This window comes from Diorhabda carinulata, chromosome 10 (assembly GCF_026250575.1).
Source record: "Diorhabda carinulata isolate Delta chromosome 10, icDioCari1.1, whole genome shotgun sequence".
NCBI classification, from domain to species: Eukaryota; Metazoa; Arthropoda; class Insecta; order Coleoptera; family Chrysomelidae; genus Diorhabda; species Diorhabda carinulata.
Genome location: NC_079469.1, coordinates 5812581 through 5835382, shown reverse-complemented (window position 1 = coordinate 5835382; position 22802 = coordinate 5812581). Strand labels below are relative to the sequence as shown.

The 22802-nt window shown below is 33.4% G+C and overlaps 1 protein-coding gene across 1 annotated transcript in view; it reads left to right on the top strand.

Annotated features, from left to right (window-relative positions):
• Positions 1 to 1241: 1241 nt before the first annotated feature.
• Positions 1242 to 22802, top strand: part of LOC130898442 (Krueppel-like factor 12) — a 187771-nt gene continuing 166210 nt past the window's right edge. The window contains exons 1-2 of the mRNA XM_057807762.1: positions 1242 to 1460; positions 4456 to 4675. Of these exons, the coding sequence (XP_057663745.1) occupies positions 4664 to 4675 (12 nt within the window). The 5' untranslated portion in view covers positions 1242 to 1460; positions 4456 to 4663. The remainder of the gene's footprint in view (positions 1461 to 4455; positions 4676 to 22802) is intronic.

The window sequence follows — 22802 nt, the reverse complement described above, 5'->3', positions numbered from 1 at the left end:
TCCAATCATTACGGAAATATAATTGAGCTTGGCAACATCGCAAATCTTTTAAATTTTCATTTTAGTTATCGACAGTTGGGATAATTGATTCAAGTGATAGATTTGCTTTAAATTTCATAATTCCCGCTAAAATTCATCCGTCATAATTGGTCAAACGAATTACAGCGATGCCATGTTTCATCAGCGAATAAATTCCATTTTTCCACATGTCTTTAAAAACTGATTTGATTTTTTGGCAGTTTGTATAATTCATTTGAGCATTATATTTTTATTCAGAAAATTTCTTCTAAAATATTTTTTCCAATCATTACGGAAATATAATTGAGCTTGGCAACATCGCAAATCTTTTAAATTCTCATTTTAGTTATCGACAGTTGGGATAATTGATTCAAGTGATAGATTTGCTTTAAATTTCATAATTCCCGCTAAAATTCATCTGTCATAATTGGTCGAACGAATTACAGCGTTGCCATGTTTCATTATCGAATAAATTCTATTTTCCACATATCTCTAAAATCTCATTTTATTTTTTGGTAGATTGTACATTTTATTTGAATTTTGTAATTCCTGCAAAATTAACCGAAAAGAAGCCCTTTCATAATTGGAGAAATCAGTTACAGCGTTGCCAAGTTATAACATCCCACCAGTAAAAATAATTTACAAGTGTCTCAAAATAATCATTTAAAAAAAATCATTTACTTTATAGATGTTTTCATTACCATAAAAAAGTTTCATAAATTTTTTATAGGCTCATTTCAAAACAAACAAAGCGATAATTAAAAATTAGAATATTGCATTTTAGGTTATCAGTTATACTAATTTTCATTTGGCTGTATTAGATTTGTAAGTATTTATTTATTCCAGTTGCCATTTTTATTTTTGTGCCCATAGGGACATGTATATTTATTTGACTTTGTTCTACGAAACGATGCGTAGTTTATAGAACATTCTAGTCGTAAGAGTTATAATTTTGTGTAGGTATTTATTTTTCAAATAAAAAAATAACCTATAAAATAAATGTTTCATTGAGAACATATCACCGAAATTCCTAAAATAAAAAACATTATTGAGCATACCCTGTATATGAATTGTTTTTAACGTTTTGCTATTCTAAAACTATTAGAATGTTGGTACACGGTACTATGTGTGTGTTACAATTGGGTGGGGACGCACATCAAGCTTAAGCTCGCAAGTGGGGCTACGGCTTGTGCACTATGCCCCATCCACGTTCAAAACAAATCAGACTGTCAGTTGTTTTGTTAACGGCGCGGCGTGGCTTTGCGACCGGTCATGTATGCCACGGCGAGAGTCGGCTGTTTTTACATTTGACTATGGATTAGGACATCGATATATTTTTTTTGTTTTTAGTTATTTCACATGCCAGTTTTATGAGCCAGTTTTAGAAATAGTTTTTATCTAATTGTTCACTTTTTTTGGATTATAATCGCTCCGTTTTGAAGGTTGGTACACCTAATGAACCTTGGGGGGTTTATAATTGTAGTCGTTTTACTGTTTTGGTTGCGTTGATGCCAGTTTTAAAATAGATTCTCTTGTCTAATTCGGCCATTTATTCTAGAAAATGAATTATGGAAACTAATTGTTTGTTTTGGGAATTTAATCGAGAAAATGAACTACAAAACATAATTTGATGAAATTACAAATTATGTTCACTTTAAATATCTAAGGTAAAAGTAGGCGGGAATATTATTAATATGGATGAATATTGATTTGTCATTTATAAGTTCATCACAGTAACCCTGAACGGTTAGAAATCATCAATAAATGAAGTAAGTCTTTAAATAACAAAAATATAATAATAGTTCTGACTGAAAGACTAAAAAAACTGGGGAGAACCTTTAAATATATTTCTCTTTAATGTTCATTGAATGATATTAATGAATTAGATTAAGTTTTTTTGGTTAAATTCTAATGTATATTAAAAAACAACCATTGTTTCGTAAGTTCTGGCAGAAGACAAACTGAAAATGCAAATTTTCTCTTTTTAGCGTCAATTTTTTATGGAAAAGCTTGTTTTGTTCAAATTATCTATTTTTTTTAATGACAATTTATTTAAGTTTACAAAAATCGTAATGACAAATATAATCAACAACACAGAGATTCGTCGGCAGTAAACTTCATGTATGTGTATAGCTGTTGATGTAGAGATAAAATCAAAAGAAATTCTCAGAATATAATAAACATGGCCATCGACGTATTAAAATCTACTTTTTTTACTTGTCGATGGAAGCTACAATTACGATTTTTTTTATTAGGTACTCCCTAATGTGGAATTAGTGAATCTCAATTTGTCAGCTTTTTTCTCCACTTGTTTGAAACTTATGATTACGTCCCGGTATATTTTGGAAACCCTGTATAATAGATTTCACTGTAGCTTCAATTACAAACAACATAAATTTGACGTAATTTAGAAATACTATTACAATAAAAGATAACTACACTCGGGGGATAAAACATATTCCAGTCAATCAATTGATATCGCTTTATAAATAAAATAAGTAAATTAATTTTATGTAATCAATAATAACGGTGATAGTTACGGGTGCTCGAGATATTGTTGAGATTGAAAGAAAAGATATATACAATTTAATAGCTACCATAAAACGTATTATTGAAGATTCACTGTTCCATGTACCAAAGATAACATTATAGAAAGTAGCGTACGTAACTGGAATCAACATTATCTCCTACTTTTATTTTAAAATAATAGATTGTAATTAATAACGACGTTCTAATTGAGATTTAAGATGAAATCATCGATTTGTTTTATTTTTAATCACCAAATCAGATCTGATCTCCTAGATAACTTTTATTTAATTATATTTTTAACACGCTAGGACGTCAAAACTAATTTATAGAATAAAGTTTTGATAACAATTTCGTCTCGGGATATTATACTTTGATGTATTGTCAGGCGGGATTTATGTTCTGTGATTACGGGAGCCGAATTTAACGAAGAAGAAGAAGAAGAGATTAGTATGATAAAAAAAGTAATGTTTCAACTCGACATAATATATTTCCGTTTTCTAAAATATATGTTAATCGAATATGTTTGTCGTATTAAAATGTTAATAGATACGTAAATTTTAATTTAATACATTAAATAAAAGTAAACGTGTTTAGTAAATTATGTGAATAAATGTTTATCGATTTATTTATTCGGAAAATTTTCTAGTGTTTATGCAATTTAAAGTATTTCGCGATCTGTAATGAGTTTAAGTGATATTCGATTTGAATCAATAATATAATAAGTAGTTTATTGAACGTGTCAAATAACTTTTAAATCAGCGCAACTTTATGCAAAATAGATAAAAAAGACACAGTGAGAAAAACTAGTTTTTTGTTTTTTTTACGCGTTTATCTCAAAAACGAAGTTATTACAAAAACAAATTTCGGATAAAAATTGTACTTCTTGTAGTATCACAACGAAATATGTCATCACACGTGAGTTTTCATCGAATAGGAAGGAAAATGGTTTCCACGAGGACGCCATTACACGACATTTTCTTTCTTTCTCTTTAGTTCTCTAGTTTGCTCTTGCTTTCAACATTTGAATAACAAAAATCATAATTCCAAAATAGAAATAAAAAATAAGGTTAGAATTATAGGTACAAAATTGATAATTTTTTCAAAATGTAGTAAATTTTTACAGTGAAAATTGTAAATTGTATGGAATTGTGCATTATCACATTGCGTAGGTCTAACAAACATACGTTCGATTACATATTTCGATGAAGGAACTCATTGAATTTCCTCGAAAACAATACAATTCATGTTTTTTTTCGGAATATTCTTACCTGGCCAACTCGTAACCCGAAATTCTCTTACCACAATATACTTAAAGGTATACTTGGTAGGGTTCGGGGTAATTTTTCGATGATTTCGCGTACATTATATTTCAATAATCCGGCTGCTGATTAAGCTGGCAGTTTAGTTTCTCAATGTAGACCAGTGGATAAGGGTTTCGCAGTTTTTAAGGTTATAGAAATGAAATACCAAATGCTGATTTGTTATTTGACATGCTGTTATCAATATTCACGTACTGAACGTTAACCAATTATCAGGTTTTGTTTTGTACATGGTGGGCAACTATGAACGGGTTTCCAGTCTCAGCAATCAAAATTTATATTTTCAAATACGCGCTTAGTGGTAAACTTAAAATTCTAAAAATAGTTTCCACTTGTTTCTCAGGGCCACTTTTGTTGTATTTTTTTCTCTGAAGCTGTTCTTGGAGATATGAACGACGGCTGTTCTTAGACGACCACCCGGTAGATATATAATTAGATTGAAAGGTAGTTTTTTTTTAGATTTAAATTGATTTGTTATGGATTACAACTGAACAAAACAGACATCTATGGGTCGTATAATGAATACTCGTACAATTATCTTAAATTTAGTATACGATCTTAATCAATGTTTTCTTTTTATTTGTTTCAGATTTCTCTCTTTGAACTATTTCAACAAGTTTTTCGATCATTTAATATTTAGTTTACATATTAGAAGTTTACTTGATTTAAAAAGAGATAAATGGTATAATCTATTTGTGTTAATGTTGTGATGAGATAAAACACGATCGAAAGATTTGAAAATAGTCACACGTGGACTCTTGTTTTCTTTTTGATAAGAAGAAGACAGAGATATTTTCATGGTTTTCATGGTAAGTGAACTTTGGAATGTTCTTATCGCGAATGTGTATTTGATTTTGTTATTTTTTCGTCTTATTATGGGTATTTGGAAACTGGGTTAATGAATGTATGACAGATTACGCGTATATCTATAAAATTTAGTTGTTAATTGAATTCTTAATTTCTACGGGAGGGTAATAAAACATTTCTAATGCAAAACTTACCTGAGCTAATACGAAAATGGTCCCAGAAGTATCTGGCCTGACCGAGAGATGGTGGTAGTTGCTTGAAAGTGCGGTGCATCGCATATTAACTGAAAATTTTGACATAAGAAAACTGTGCGCAAGATGGGTGCCGCATTTGCTCATAAAGGAGGCAAAACGGCGTCGTGAAGATATTTTCATCGAGTGTTTGGCAATATTTCACAGAAAACAATGGACTGAAAAGGGAGAACCGGCTCCAAAGAAGGCAAAGACTGTTCCATCTGCAGGAAAGGTAATGGCGTCGGTTTTTTGCGACGAGCGTGGCATAATTTATATTGACTATCTTGAAAAAAGAAAAAATATCAACGCCGAGTATTTTGCGAACTTATTGCAACGTTTGAGCGAAGAAATCAAGTAAAAACGGCTGCATTTGACTGAGAAGAAAGTGTTGTTTCATCAATACAATGCACCAGCTGAAATAACCCTTATTGCAATTGCCAAAATTAATTAATTAAAATTTGAATTGCTACCTCTTGCACCCTATTCGCCATATTTAGCCCCGTCGGATTATTTTCTGTTTATAAAAAGCGTTTTTTTTTGCTTTCTTTGTTGGGCTAAGTACTTCTGGAACAAGTTTTCCCTCTTTTTTTGGCCTTTTATATTTATAACATGTACAGAAAAATAGAAAATAGTTTGGACAAGTCAGAAGCCTTTTGTACTAAATATTACATAGCCGATTTTTTCAATAATTACCTATGTGCCAATTGAGATTATAATTTCATTTTATTCTAATTCCAAGAATCTCTTTCCATCAAATTTCATCGGAAATACGATTGTAGGTTTCCACTAAGTAAGGAGGTCCAAGTGGTGCAGTCTTTTGTGAATTCTAGTGTGATTATGGAAAGTATGAAAGGGCCGCGTAAACGCCCAAACATCATTCATTCAAATAGTAATAATCAATTTTTGCACCCAGTGGAATTAGTAACACATTTGGTATTGGGAAATGTACGATTCATAGTGTTATTAAAAAAAATAAATGTGGCGAGTTTCAATCGGCACGTAAAACTACAAAAAAAATCAAAAATTTCGAATAGAAAATTATATGAAAAAAAGACCTCGAAGGAAAGTTTATGCGCTTTTTTTACCTGAAATCAATCGGAAACTTTTAAAAAGAAAAAGAAAAGAAAGAAAAAGTCTTTTTTAATAATAGTATGGAGAAGAAATTACCTAAAGACTAAAAGAAATAACAAATTTAATTTAGATGAAGCACTTAACTAACCAACGATCTTTCCGAAATTGGAGAAGCGTGCTTACGAATTAGGCAAACTAATTCAAAGGTGAATAAAGAAGAAAGAGTCAGAATTTTTAATATTTTAAAGAAGTCCCTGCAGTGAGCCCTGCTGTTAATTCCTTGTAAATATCTAACAGCTCTCTTTGGTAGTTTGAAGATTCTCTAAAATTGAGTCGCACCACACGTACTCCAGAAGGGAAGGGCATATAGAAGATGTGACCCAATAAGGGCATAATGGACTGGTAAGGAAATGGATAAGTTGGAAATTGATCTCAGCGCAATCTGTAACTTCCATTTCAAGAAATTGTCTACAACAAGCCCTAAGAATTTTATAGATTCAACATCGTCAATGGTGGTGTTATTTAATAAAAAAGGCAGCAATGTATTTTTATATGATAAAACTTTGGCTTTATGAACGTTGAGACAGTGAAGATTTGAATCGCACCATGGTTTAAAGATGATTAGGTCACTAGATATGGAATGCCGTAAGGTTGTTCCAAGATAAACAAGTATCGTCTGCAAATAGACATATTTTACCACTGATGTCTAGGTTGGTAATGTCGTTTATAAACAGAAGACACAAAATAGGGCCTAGTACTGAGCCTTGGGGCACTCTACATTCTATTGGCTTGCAAGAAGACATCGTTGTATCAACCCTTACAAACTGACTACTGTTTGTAAGGTATGACTTAAACCATGAATTGTTGCAGTGAAGTGATGGCTGTTTAGGTTAGAGCAGAGACTATTTAGGAGCTTCATTTGTGCATTTGTTACTTAAAAACTCAAATTAATGTGTAGTTGTTGCTAGAAAAGATGATTCTATCTATCTACAATGCATTCAGATATATCAGTTGATAATTACGCTAAACGAAAACCAGAATTTATAAGTTTTTCTAATAGATATAAAGCTGGCGTTGACACAATGGACCAAATGGTCCGGAGTTACACAAGTCAACGACGATCTTCGAGATGGCCAATCTTCACTTGCATCATATACGAAATTAATAAAATGATTACAAAAAAAAAACGACAGAACGTCATCTATTTATGCGGAAGCTAAGTGAAGAACTATCAACGCCGATGATTGAACACCGCAGAGCGAATCTGCGTCACTTTTTAACAAAGATTATTGTTGAAAGTATTTTATGTTATGCACTAGCAGAAACAACCGAGACAAATCCTTGTCCAGTGGTTCCAGAAGATTAATCCGAAAGAAAAAAGTGACAGGGTCTTGACAAGCTTTGCCAATAAAAAGACGGCAACGAATCACTCCTTTTTCCCGATCGATTCCAAAGCCTCAATCTGCCTACACCTTGGAATTTTACCCAGGAAATGAAAAGCTGATACAAAAAAATATGAATCGATTAAAATAAGAAATAAAAGTGATATGCTTACCATCAAGAACACTGTTGATATTAACACACTCACTGCTGATCTTGAGTTAACTGGGGAGCCAGTCGTCTGGACCTTGTAATTATAGGGGACCTATTGGCGGGTTTTGAGGTTTTGGGGCGCGTGAGAAGTATATCATTGGCGGGAGGGATAATAAAATCTGTGGAGATCGGCTTCTCGGGTGGTTTTAGAGGAAATGTTGTTGTTGGTTGGAATGGTATTGGAACGAAATGGATGAAGAAAGTGTTTCTAAGTTGCCTGCAATCTCTGGCTAGTGTCCCTTGTATTCAGACGTCCGGTATGGACACGATGTTGGGCGAGGGTGGAGGAATATCGGATTTGGTGTCCCTTGGCACTGACGGAAATACTTCGATTTGTCTGGCCAATATAGGAACAGGGGATATCTGAGCAGGGGATTTCATACACTCACAACTAACTTTTTAAACTCAATAACGACGATTCGAGAGCTTAAAATATGTACAATTATGAAATTTGTGACTTGTGCGTAAAGAAAAGTTTCACGCACGCGAAAGTGTGTGCTTTATGAACTGTAGCAGAAAAAATTGTTATTAAATTCAATTTTAAATCATGTCAGCTTGAAAAATGTCACTTAACGTCTGCTTTATGAAAATTAATTCACCTTAAATCTGAAAATATTCAAAATCTATATTATTATGAAAATTTATCTACCTACGTTAGAAGCGTTGCAAAATTTCTAAATCCGTAACCGAATTATAAACGTGACGAAAGGTGGTCATAGTGGGAGTATTCGAGTTTGATTTTTTTCTAATTTTACGATTCTCTGCCGCGAAAGAGACGAGACCGGTCACCTTTCACTTAAAACGTTTAATTTGATGCTATAATGGTTTTAAAAGCCATCAATAAATAGTATGAACACTTTTGCGCGAAAAAAAAATATTATAATTGACAGGGAAATGTATATAACAGAATATATTTCAACGATAGTTTGGGAATATATATTCGTGAACAAAAAAAATTGAACACGAAATTTTCTTACTAAAATATTGAAGCTTTTAGTATTAGCTTCTTGTTTCTTCCTCTCACAAACCGATAATATGTTATGCTTGTTTACAATAGTGCTACTTAAGGTAAATGACCTTTATAAAAGGTTATCTACCTATCCCACCACTATCAGGTAGCCATCAAACGTCAAACGATATACAAGACCGTGATAAAGTCCAACAAGAGCTTAGATAAACGCGATGACTGGTTTTGAGTGGTTGGACAGTTTCAGAAGAACACCAAGGACCTAACCTAACCTAACCGTTGACGATATTCATACTGAATACAATATTAACTGAAGATAAACAAACCTTCAGTTTCTGAAGACGATAATTTGGTTACCGAAACGCGCGTCAGACAGTGTAATCGGTAGTGTTGATGTAGTGGTGGTTAAAACAGTGTAATCAGCTACTAATAGTGCTATTTAAGGGTAACTGACCTTTATAAAAGGTTATCTACCTGTCCCACCACTATCAGGTAGCCATCAAACGTCAACCGATACACATGACCGTGATAAAGCTGCTCAAACGGTCATCCTATTGCGACTAGAGCAGCGACAGCGAGAAGTGGCGAGTGCGCTGAATATGAGTCAGTCTCCTGTCGTTACCAAAGGACTGGTAGCTCAGATAAACGCGATGACTGTTTTTGAGAGGTTGGACAGCTAACCTAGACTAAGCTGGTATCTATGGAACCGTTGGCGTATTCAACTAACCTAGAGGTAAAGGCCATCTACTGGCCCCAAATTAACCACAGCCCTTCTGAGATTTGCAAGAGTACACGTTAATTGGACTGACGAACAATGGGGCTCCCTTCGATTCGCGCAGTTTTACATAATAGAAAACTGAGTTGGTTTTTATTGAAACTAGCGCTGGAGCGGAGGGATTAACGACAAACCGATACATAGAAGATATTCTAGGGGATCACCTCGTTCTCTACGTCAGTTTTATCCTAATGGAAGACAATAGCTGTCCACACACTGCAGATTCCGTACGGCAGTATTTACAGGATGTCGAATCTGTCGCTACAGATTGGCTAGGGCGCAGCCCGGATTCAAATTCTTTCGATTATTTATGGGATGAAATTAAGAGAAGAGATCGGGCTAGAAATTTTTCACCAACCACATTATAAGAGTTACCACCAGAACGTAGAAAAATAAAGACACTCAGCGACAAGTTAACACTCTCATGTACCATTAAAAAAACATTTCACGCACTCAAATACAAAAATAACTATTTTAATTTTTTTTTCAAAATCGTACGTTGTATGTTTTATTAATTTCGTGCATCTTTCATCATCACCCTATATAATAAATTGTAAATGGAAAAGATGACGGGTAACTACGTTTAAATTGTCCATCAGTTTCAAAAAAAAAAATAGAGAAAGGAAAAGTCGTATGTATACATAATCCCCTAGACTGTTTCTGCACGCTTGACTTTTTCTATAATTTACTACGAGAGCGGGTATAATTATATGAGAAATAATAATATTTATATTTAATTATCATTTGGGTTGTGTCATTATTTTAATTTCACTCATAAAATGTGAAGTTACTTGTACATTATTAAGTCTGGAGATTGATAATAAAATTTATATATTAATTATTCAATTGCTTTTGAGCTATTAATAATATCTAAAAACAAACAATTATTTTTATAATTATTTACGAACCGAATATTAAGATCGATCCGTACTTTATTCCAACTTGTTGATAAATATTGAGGTGTCATATACACTGTGGCCCAAAGAATCTATTATGTCACCCTTTCTTGCTACGATATCCTCAGTATTAACAGCTGATCTGTTGTCCCCAGTCCTTTTAAAAAGCCCAGAATGTGGGATGGACGTAGCTGCCAGAGATATTCGTCTTCTATTTCATACTGTAATGTTTTTCTACTTTATTTGCATTCTTTATTACCGGACTTTTCAACTCACGATGCTCCAGTTCGGCTGTCAGTTCTGTCACTTTCAATTGTCGGTCTGTTCGCCATGTTTATGTCACTATTTACTTACAATACCCCACACCTGACCCCAATGTAATGTTTTTGTTATTTATTTATACGATTTCGATTAGTGGGGTGAATTAATAAGTACTGTCTCTTACGTTTTTAATTAACTATACACTACACTTAACTAATTTATAATAATCCACTTATCACTTACACTTAATTAATTTATTTAAATTCTTCGATTACATTCTATATCGGCACTATCACAATTTATTATAAACTAAACTAAACAGCGCCACACAAACTCCTTATATATCTAGCAACAAAATCTGCACGTCACATTATCTAGTAAGTCTAGCGTCTTCAAGTGTCGATTTTGGATTTTATTAATAATGGATAATTACCAATATTTATTGGGTTCTATTCGCAAAGAATCATTTTAACGTCTTCTGACATGGAGTGAATGTTTATTGTTGACTTAGCTTGACTTCGCGTTGCAGGTGTGAAACCTCGTGGGCAAAAGCACTTGTACCTCACGGCATATTGCTGAACGTCTTCTGACAGATGCGAAATTTGTGAGAAATTATTTTTTTGAACGCGATATTTTGAAACAATATATAACAAGAACAACCGCCAGAATCGATGTTGACAATGCGGCGTTAGCTTGAAAATCGTTTTCTTTTCTTAATTTTCTATAGAAATCTCTTTCTTTCATTAAATGACATAGTTATTATTCAAATTTCTAAAAATTTTTTTCGAAAGCAACGTTCTGGAACAATTTAGAACGGCCCACAACAATCCCCAAAGTCGCAATATCTTGAAAATACGGTCTTAGTTTAAAATTGTTTTCTACTCTATGCCGTTCTGAAAAAAAGTAGAACAACCTCTAAAATCTAGAAAGAACTTTGAACAACATAGAATGACCTATATAATAGCGATTTTTCGAAATTGAGCTGACAGTGGGATATTAATTGAATAATATAATGAATTTTCTTAAAATTTCTCAGAAATATTTTTTTTGAAAGCAGTATTTTAGAAAAATCTCGAAAAAAAATTAAATCGAGTCAGAACAACCGCCAAAATCGTGATATTTTGAAGAAGTCCCAGCTCAAAAATCGTTTTTTTTTCTTAATTTCTTCTGAAAATTTAATTCTCGGCCCTATGCCATTCCGGAACAAAGTAGAACAAACCTAGAACAACTCATAATAACCGCTAAAATTTAGAAATGAGCTTGAGCAACTCATATAATAGCGATTTCTCGAAATTGAGGTGACATTGGGATATTAATTGGATAAAATAATCAATTTTCTTCAAATTTCTAAGATATCATTTTGTTTCGAAAGCACTATCATAGAAAAATTTCGAAAAAAAACCAAATCAACTCAGAACAACCGCCAAAATCGTGATATTTTGAAGAGGTCCCAGCTCAAAAATCGTTTTTTCCTTAATTTTTGTTAAAAATATCATTCTCGGCCCTATGCCATTCCGGAACAAAGTAGAACAAACCTAGAACAACTCATAATAACCGCTAAAATTTAGAAATAACCTTTAACAACTCATATAATAGCGATTTCTCGAAATTGAGGTGACATTGGGATATTAATTGGATAAAATAATCAATTTTCTTCAAATTTCTAAGATATCATTTTGTTTCGAAAGCACTATCATAGAAAAATTTCGAAAAAAAAACCAAATCAACTCAGAACAACCGCCAAAATCGTGATATTTTGAAGAGGTCCCAGCTCAAAAATCGTTTTTTTTCTTAATTTCTTCTAAAAATTTAATTCTAGGCACTATGCGACGGGTTTTAATTTTTTTTCTGTGACAGTGTCAGAGGATTATAAAAACTGAAAAAAATACCGTTTTTGAAATATCAAACATGTTGATATAAAAAGTGGTTGTAAAAAAAATCAAGTTTTGCAAAACGGTGCGAACAAATTTGGAAAATTTCCTATTCGGTGATTGTCGATTAGATCAGGAAGATAGTTTTGTCATGGAACTTCCAAATGGGAAAATGATTCTGGCAAATTTTAGTTTTCCTGTATCCATGGATTGTTTGTTATATAAACACCCATTAGCACGAACAAATTCTATAAACCTTTCACTCAGAGAAGTCGTTTTTCTGGGTATGTAAACTACACTAGAAAAGTGAGGTTATGTTTTTGACGTTCAGCGATTATCAGCGCGTAAAATGTAGAAAGTTGGTTAATTTCGACGTAATGAGCGCGTATAAGCGTTATTATTGTGTGCGTTATCACAGTTTCTCAACAAGTTGAACTCTTTGATATTTATGAACGTCTAAAGCACGTCATGCTCGGGTTCATTCTATTTACCGCTTTTAGGAATCATCAGAAGAGTTTTATCATTTAAATTATATAAATATGATAAAATAAATCCCTCAAGTAATAAGAATTAAAATAATGTTACACCAATGGTTATTTTTCTATTAAAGATGTTTTCTGTATAAGTAAAATACGCCACATAAAAACAATGAATTTATGTCCCATTTTATGTCGTTTCTGCCGACAAACCTTTCCCTTTTTAAGAGTGATAAATCTCTAGATATATGCCCTTGATTTTTTTGTACAGAAACGAAGACGTTCTCTAATAAAAAACATTACAACATTGTGCAAACCGTAAAGATAGTTGTTGCAGATTGTAGTTAATCCTATGTGGGACATGGTCTTTATGCAAATAAGTTACGAGGTATACTACTCATCTCTTCTGTTCCGTATTCACAAACGAACGCATTGTTTAAATTAGACACTTTATCTTTTCTCTTGAATATGAAAGTTGATAAATCTCATCTATTTATTATTTACTTGTAATATAATGAATAATTATACCTACAACGTCAACTTTTGGAACGCATGTAGACTTCTGTTCACTTACATTTTGCCTGCGTAAAGCAGAATTCCTAACGGACAGATTGCTGACATCCAGAAAGATAATCTATCAGAAGACTGGAAACTCATCTAGGTCCTAATGCGGGTGTCGTAGCCAGAGTGAAGAAGCGATGGAAGCAAGACGAGACCATACTCCGAAAGGTTGGGATTGGAAGTAAAAGTGTACTTAATGCCTCCTCATTTAACTGACACCCAGAAAGATAATCTATCAGAAGACTGGAAACTCATTTAGGTCCTAATGCGGGTGTCGTAGCCAGAGTGAAGAAGCGATGGAAGCAAGACGAGACCATACTCCGAAAGGTTGAGATTGGAAGTAAAAGTGTACTTAATGCCTCCTCATTTAACTGACATTCAGAAAGCTAATCTATCAGAAGACTGGAAACTCATCTAGGTCCTAATGCGGGTGTCGTAGCCAGAGTGAAGAAGCGATGGAAGCAAGACGAGACCATACTCCGAAAGGTTGAGATTGGAAGTAAAAGTGAACTTAATGCCTCTTTATTTAACTGACAACAAGAAAGATAATCTATTAGAAGACTGGAAACTCATCTAGGTCCTAATGCGATTATCGTAGCCAGAGTGAAGAAGCGATGGAAGCAAAACGAGACCTTGCTCCGAAAGGTTGAGATTGGAAGTAAAAGTGTACTTAATGCCTCCTCATTTAACTGACATTCAGAAAGCTAATCTATCAGAAGACTGGAAACTCATCTAGGTCCTAATGCGATTATCGTAGCCAGAGTGAAGAAGCGATGGAAGCAAAACGAGACCTTGCTCCGAAAGGTTGAGATTGGAAGTAAAAGTGAACTTAATGCCTCTTTATTTAACTGACAACCAGAAAGATAATCTATTAGAAGACTGTAAACTCATCTAGGTCCTAATGCGATTATCGTAGCCAGAGTGAAGAAGCGATGGAAGCAAAACGAGACCTTGCTCCGAAAGGTTGAGATTGGAAGTAAAAGTGTACTTAATGCCTCCTCATTTAACTGACATTCAGAAAGCTAATCTATCAGAAGACTGGAAACTCATCTAGGTCCTAATGCGATTATCCTAGCCAGAGTGATGAAGCGATGGAAGCAAGACGAGACCATACTCCGAAAGGTTGAGATTGGAAGTAAAAGTGTACTTAATGCCTCCTCATTTAACTGACATTCAGAAAGCTAATCTATCAGAAGACTGGAAACTCATCTAGGTCCTAATGCGATTATCCTAGCCAGAGTGATGAAGCGATGGAAGCAAGACGAGACCATACTCCGAAAGGTTGAGATTGGAAGTAAAAGTGTACTTAATGCCTCCTCATTTAACTGACATTCAGAAAGCTAATCTATCAGAAGACTGGAAACTCATCTAGGTCCTAATGCGGGTGTCGTAGCCAGAGTGAAGAAGCGATGGAAGCAAGACGAGACCTTGCTCCGAAAGGTTGGGATTGGAAGTAAAAGTGAACTTAATGCCTCTTTATTTAACTGACAACCAGAAAGATAATCTATTAGAAGACTGGAAACTCATCTAGGTCCTAATGCGATTATCGTAGTCAGAGTGAAGAAGCGATGGAAGCAAAACGAGACCTTGCTCCGAAAGGTTGGGATTGGAATTATAAGTGTACTTAATGCCTCCTCATTTAACTGACATTTTGACTTTTGGGAAGTCGTGGGAAGCTATCTTAATCCTTCCAGTACAGGTGATAGATATCTCCGCCAAATCATTGCCGGGAAATCTGAAATCAAACCAAAAAGTAACCGAATTCGCTGTTCTAGTATGAATCAATACGATTTGTTTTAGTAGCTGATTTTGGTAATAACATGAAAGACCTCATCTTTCTACCTTTGTTTCATTGTAAAGTACATTCCGTAATGCCCAAGGAATAAAGCTTTTCACCACGTTTTCATGTCAACTCAAACTCTTCAATATTTTTTAGTATTAGTGAGTAACGGACTTATTTCATTAAGCATACCTTATAACGAACAAATGGGTTCGAATGGTATGGATTTACCCGAATCGGCTGGACTGAAAGGGTTAATAATTATTGTATAATGAAAATTTCCGTGTAAATACTTACCTGATAACATAATATTGGTAAACAGCTAAAAAATTGCAAAATTATTTGCATATTGTCACGAGCTCCTTCATCGCATGGACAGTGAAGCCAATCCTGTCCGGTTATAATGGAAATTTGAAGTTTGGCGAATGTGGCGGCGTCTTTGATATGTTTTTTTATTACATATTTGTTTACTTTGTTTTTTTTTCAACCAGTTTCTAAGAAAATCTATTTATTTATTTATTTGTTCGTTTGCTCCTCTAGAATTATTGAGAAATTCTTTTTGGGTATATATACAAGCTTGTTGCGCAGCGAGAGTTAGTTTATAATAAAAAATTAGTTAGTTAAAGTGAGTTAAGTCTAGTCTAAGTGTTTGATTAAATTAAACAAGTGAAAGACAGAGTGTGTATAAATTTACCGATGAAAAACAGTTTAAATAAATTGGGAAATCAGAAAAACATTCACAAGTAAATGATTTAATTTCAAGAAGTTATGGGAACTATATTGATTTCTTATTATATTTTCATTGTATGATTTTCTAATCTTCTTCACTAAAATTTTCTTCTCATCGGAGTCTCCAGGATATATTAAAAGTTGGCGGCTTTAAAATGATTCAAGCCCGGATACAAATGCTCATGCTGGCAATTTTGTTTATATATTGAATTTTTTACGGAATAAAATAGCTGAACAGAAAAATTTTTCGCAAAAAAACGCTACCTCGACTCCAAAAATGATCATTGGCTTAATTAAACTTACATACCATCATAAAATAAGCATTTTTAGGATTATAGTTTCAAACACATAGGAAACAGAATCTACTTAAGGACTTTTTCACAAATTTGGAACGAATATAACACGGAATTAAAAGCAAAACTGTACAAATCCATAACTAAGTAGAAAATAAACGAAATCTCATAATTGATCATTCAAAATTGAAGTGGGGTACTCGGATTTTTACGTGAGTTAAATGATAGATGCCTTTTGACACTACTCCTTCAGTTAAGAAGCGGGAAATTCAAAAATACGCAGAAATATACCAAAACTTACTCGATTTGCCGTTCCCACCTTTTGAAATTCGACATCATGCAAATTCGGCTAAAATAGAGTAGAGAGAGATAGAGAGTGGTATAGCGATGTCCTTTCTTTCTCTATCAGCAGTTCGGGTCCACTTTAATATCGCTATCTTTATTTATAAAATGAACTCTTTGTTTTTTTATATATATAGACGCACAAGACTTGATAATATTAATTCAATTACGAATTAGCATTAATCGCATTGTTAATTTTTTAAACAAACTGTTTTACGTCGACACTGATCCGCGTACCTTTTTAATTTATGCGCGGTATAATAATTTTCTCATTTCTACCAAATTCAAATCAAGACGCACCTTTAAAGAAATGTCAGTTGAATCCGCGTGATTTTCTCCACCCTGAAGACACCTAAGAAATATTATCAAGAGAATACAATAAACTGCCGATCCTTTTTCATTCCTAATGGAAAAAAATGCATAAAAAATTGTTTTACAGCATTTTTTTTATTATGTAAATAAGTGTCAAATTGAAGATAATAAATAGTGTCATCCGCTACACGAAAGCTGTTTAGTTTTAGTTAGTTTCCGCCATGTTATTTGTCAAAATCTTTGACAGACATATTAGTTTGTCTTTTTTAAAGTGATTTTCTGTTTGGCCATATAAAAACGCCGAACACATCAACGCCCATCGTTTTAATCCGCTGCCCGCTGCCCGCCCCCTGACGCGAGACGCATAAAAGTACAGGGTTATTCAAAATGATGGAACCATTTTTAAAAATTCGTATTTCTCCCATCTCTCTCACAAATGGCGGCCTCTTGCCGCGAGAACTCTAGCGGCCGCTTCTGGAACCATCATCGCCTACCTACACTTGTAATACATTAAAAAAAACTTTGAAACTTCCTCTTTTCATTGGTGTGAAAATTATTCGTGTGGCATTTGTACTTTAATAAATACGAATTTTTAAAAATGGGTCCATAATTTAGAATAACCCTGTATAATTGAGACTTTAGGTATATCTTTATACCCCAGAACCAAAAATACTGTAGAAATGATCTACTTATATGAAAATTGTTTTCCCAAGAAAACATAAACTGGTTTTTTTGCCAATAAGGTCATGGCCACAGTGTAAACTCTTTTTTAGAAAAGGATTAATACTATGATGATTTCCTGGCGCGTTTTGATTTTGAAAAATGCAATTGAAACAAATATATGGGATCTAAATTTAAAATTCAAATTTAAAAAGTGACTTCTTGGTCTAGTTGGATAGTGCTATGCCTACTTATTAAGTCGTCCCAGGTTCGAACCCAAACAAATTTATATGTGGTAAAAAATAGCACAACGCAAGTATAATGATTAAGTTAGACTTAGCAAAAAAGATCTTGAAAAACAACCTTTTTTTACTACCCTGCGTAAAGCAGGTACTTTAGACAAACTTTAGAGTGCGTAAAACAGTATTTTACGCACTAGTGCGTCAAGAAATATACGTAGTAGTGCGTACAAAAACGTATTATTAAGGTCTCCGTAGTGTAGCGGGTAGGGTACGAAGCCAAAATGCGGGAGGTCCCAGGTTCAAGTCGCGCTGATGCCAAATTTTAATTTTCTACTTATCTAGTAATAATTATTATGAGGTGGCATTTATACATCCCGAAAAGAGAATATTTCACAAATTCAATAACACAAATTCGTCTGTTGTTTTGTTAATTTGTTCTAATCCTAATTAAAATGTTTAATATATTAATAAACATAATAGATTTCAACAAATTTCAACTTGAAATGAATTTTGATAAAATATTGTCTGCAATTCGTGTGTAAAGGTCTTTTTTCGAATTATTCAATATTCACATTCGTCGAAAAAAGGCTACTTTACACAGTTGTTACATAAATAACTATTTTTGACTGCGGCGATGGTTGTGTTACTTGTTAGCTCGTTTGTATTTTGAAGTAAGTCAGTTAAAGGTTATCGTGAATAATTGTTTACTTTTAAATAATTAATTATCATACTTTTTTTTGGAATTTGAGATGAACTGGTTTGCCAAATTCCAAAAGAGCAGATCCAGCATTCAGCATCCAACATTCCGAGTTTAGTAGTGGAAGCAAATGATATGAAAAATAATTAGAGTAGGTATTTGGGTGTTATTGCTTCAACTACACCATACAAAACTGTTTTTTGATCACTTTATACCAAGAATGAGTTGTGTATGGTAATCCAAAACGTTGAAAGTAGTGGCTTTTTTCAAATCAATTACCAAGTAGTAGCGCGAAGCCGGTTTACATCTCGAAAAGGCTTATATTAAAATCCAGCAGCACTTTTTGAGTCCACATTCTGCAATAGGCTTATAATTGATAGATATTTTAATGCAAAATTATTGTTAAATAATTGATTTTGTTGCTGTTATGATTCCCGAGGAAAGCGCGGCTCCGTATCGTAATATATCGCTAGCTATAGCTACTTTTACATCTCCTTAAAAAATTGGATCGAAAATCTGTACTGGCACCAAAAAGCGCCAAGTAAATCATGGTCTAGCTGAGCAAGTTCGCAAGTCTAACTGTAGTTAGACTCTAATGTATTTACATGTACCGACTTTGATCTTGATCTTAGACTGAGACTTGTGCGGTGCTACGTTTGGTCAGTGCTTCTTTACGGGATGGAAAATTGGACCCTTAAGGTAAAAAACATCAACAAATTAGAGGCATTCGAAATGTGGGTATGTCGTAGAATCCTGAAGATACCATGGATGGCAAAGTGAGGAATGAGGATATTCTCAGGCGTATCAATTAAGACCGTGAACTCTTTAACATCGTGAAGAAACGAAAGATTGCATATCTTGGCCATATAATGCGAGGCCATAAATATCAATTCCTTCAGCTGATAATCGAAGGTAAGAGAGGATTGGGACGGAAGAGGATGTCATGGTTGCGGAACGTGAGGCAGTGGACGGGTATACAAGATATTCAGACATTGATCCATACCGCTAGAGATAGAGAAGCCATGAAAAATGTGGTCGCGAACATCCATTAATCGATAAGCATTAAAAGAAGAAGAATAGCTACTTTTGTAGTCTAAACATCAGAATACATCGATTTTATTACGAGTGGAAATGGGTCTAATCAGCATTTTGCTTTTTTCTTAATGAATACCTAAAAAGTTCTGCTTATATCTGACAGATTCGGGCCTTTTCCACAATGTCACTCAGTATTTCCCTGTGTGTTTCCTCCCGTGTGACAGGGATTTCGGAATAACATCTAAGGCTTTAAAGAAACATGGTCGCATTTTTGATGTTCATGAAATAACTGACGTTATTTTTCAAAATTCATCACGGTTTAATAAGTTCACTGTTCATGAGGTTACATCATCTGACGTAGTTTTAGATTTCAAGAATTGGCAAAATAGGTTTTACAAAAAATCGTGTAAATCACAAGAAACAAAAGGAAAAAACACCCATAAGAAGGATAAAATGTACTTTCAGATTAGTACTTTCTTTATGTTTGATTATGAATACAAGTTAAAAGGATGTGTTAAAGCCTACCGTACAATAAATGATATTATTCATCACAACCTTTTACTGGCTAAGACAAAAGCGGATACTCTCTCCCCACCTTCGGTTAAGGCTTACCAAGGCCAATAAAAACTACAAAGATGGAAGACATTAAAAAACTGAGAGCCTACAAACCTACGACGAGCATCGAGAATTTTTCGAAGAAACTTCTGACTGGCCAACTGATGACAGATCTCGGGAGATTACTAGCGATTTCGAGGTTGAAGAAATCAACGATGATCCGATAAATCAGAAATATGGATTCAAATCTACATCTTTGGTTTGCCTTCCAATAAAAATAACAGATTTACTTGAAATATATTGAGCTATTAGATAAATTAAGGTTGAAGTGTAAAATTTACAATTTCTTTTTAAAAATATCTTTAGTGAAATACTCGTATTTTGATTTAAACTGTTTTTTTTTTAGTTTTCCCAAAGTTTAGTTTCTTGGACTTGGTCCGTTTACAAAAAACGATTAAATTATAATCAAATCAATCTAAATTTTTTTGTTCTAAAGATTTTATCTTCAATTTTAATTACATTATTTGAAAATTAGTTCATAGGGAGTACTACCAAGAGTCTTACTGATGAAATACAGGGTGGCGCAATATAACGTGCATTTATTAAGTATAAGCTAAAAAAATAAATACATAAGATATTGTTGAAATAAAAGATATGATGATTAGATAATTAAATGAAGTTTATTTTTTTAAAATAACATCTTCTAAATGCGAAAGCACATTTGTGAAAACTCTTGTCAATAAATCTGGGGTGATTGCTTCCATTTCCTGGCGGATATTTTCCTTTAGCTGACTGATGTCCCTGGGATTGTTCATGTTTGAGGTGTTCCCACAAAAAATCAAGAGGCGTCAAGTTAGGTCTACGTGGGGGCCAACGGATATCACCTCTTTAGGAAATTAGTCTTGCAGAAAACATCTGTCTCACAGGCGCAAGTTCTGGAGTCAAATATCCCTCTAACGTCGCAATATGGGTGATTCCGTTCTAACTGTGATATTCAATGTCCTGTATTGTTTTTTTGTACTAGTCATTAATTAATAATCAATTAATAAAAATTTTGTGTTAATTGAATAATTCTTAAGATATTTAAACATTATTTTTATACAATATAACTTGCCACTTAAAGAAAACTTATACTACATCACTTGAATGTCAGTACCGTGTCATGTCCATTCCTAGAATTTACCGATAAATTATTAATTTTTTTTGTCGTAACAAATGATTTAAACTAATTACCTTATAAATTCTAATGTTTATGATCAAACTGAGGAAAATTGATGCACTTGTTGTTTAATATCTTAAGTTACCATGTCAGTACCGTGGATAAATGAGTCAGTACCGTGAAACTCAAAATCCGACATTTGTGTCTTGCTCGTGATACTTTGAAGTTGTAGTAAATTCCTCTTAGAGTTTTATTTTTACAGTAAAATAGATGAATAATATGCATAAAAAAGTTAGAAAAGTTAAATTTTAAAATCTTGAAATTTTGAATACAAAAAATCACAGTTAGAACGGAATCACCCATATATCGGTCGGTGTTATCGATATATCAAACTATCGATATTTTTTTAAAAATTAATCGATCAATATCGTCAATATTTTTTTATCTTGAAATATCGATATTCGATATTAATTTTTGAGTATCGAATTCGATATTTTTTTAAGAAAACTTTATTATATTTTACTATATACATACTAACTTCATATTTAATTAATAAATTATTTACATCAACACGTAAACTTTCATATAAGTGCTGCCTCTATGTGTAACCGTGTCAACCATAGCTGTGTCATGTCGCTTGTGTATGTGTGTGTAGTGTACAGTAAAATGGCGGCAAGCGACATTACGTGGTGTCTTGTTGTGTCTTTTCGTTGTGTAATTGTTATTTTTTTATTTATAATGTCTGCAGGTGGAAATACGACAAATTTAGCAACGCATTGGAAAACAAAACATTTTAATGGTTTTACACAAATGTCAACAAATTCAAGATGACTAAAATCTGGAAATGGAACTAAGGATCCTATAGTAGTAGATAGATATAATTTATAATACTGTTACCTAAAAGGTCACATTTTGGACTCTGACTAAACTCATCATGTTAATGTGTGTTTTCGGGGTTCGTTCCAAGATTTTGTTGTGTTAAAGAGGTATAAAAACTTTGTATGCTTTCAATTTCCCAATGGGGCAATTTTTACGCTGCATACATCGATATTTTTTGAATATATCGATATAATCTTTACATTTGCCCATCCCTAACTGAAACTCCACGAGTGCAACTATCCAACCACGCTAGTCTCTCCCCCCGCTCACGCACCGTTTACCACGCGAAAAAAGATGATGCAATATGCACGTTCTATTGCGCCACCCTGTATAAGAAATTAGTTTTATCAAAATTTTTTAAAAGGAGCGTATGTTTCGAGTGTCGCAAATCCACCGTGTATTAAATTGAAAATTAACTTATTTTTTAATAACAAAGAGTGCGTTACCTTTACGAATATATTTTTATTAAACTAGATTTATTATCTCGCCGATGACATTTTGAATCATGGGAATGTCTTTGAATTCTCGCTTAGTATAATAACAATGGCGTAAGGATGAGCAGAATGACCTTAAAAAGTGGCCGAACCTAACCAGCATTTTATCGCGGGGAAGACACAAAGAACTTTCACGACTTAGAAATTGTGGTGTGTATATTAGGTGGTCGATTGTAAGAGTTTGTTTGTCCCCCGCTAGGAAGTCGATTCTTATCGATAATCGGCATTTTGATTCGATATTATCACTA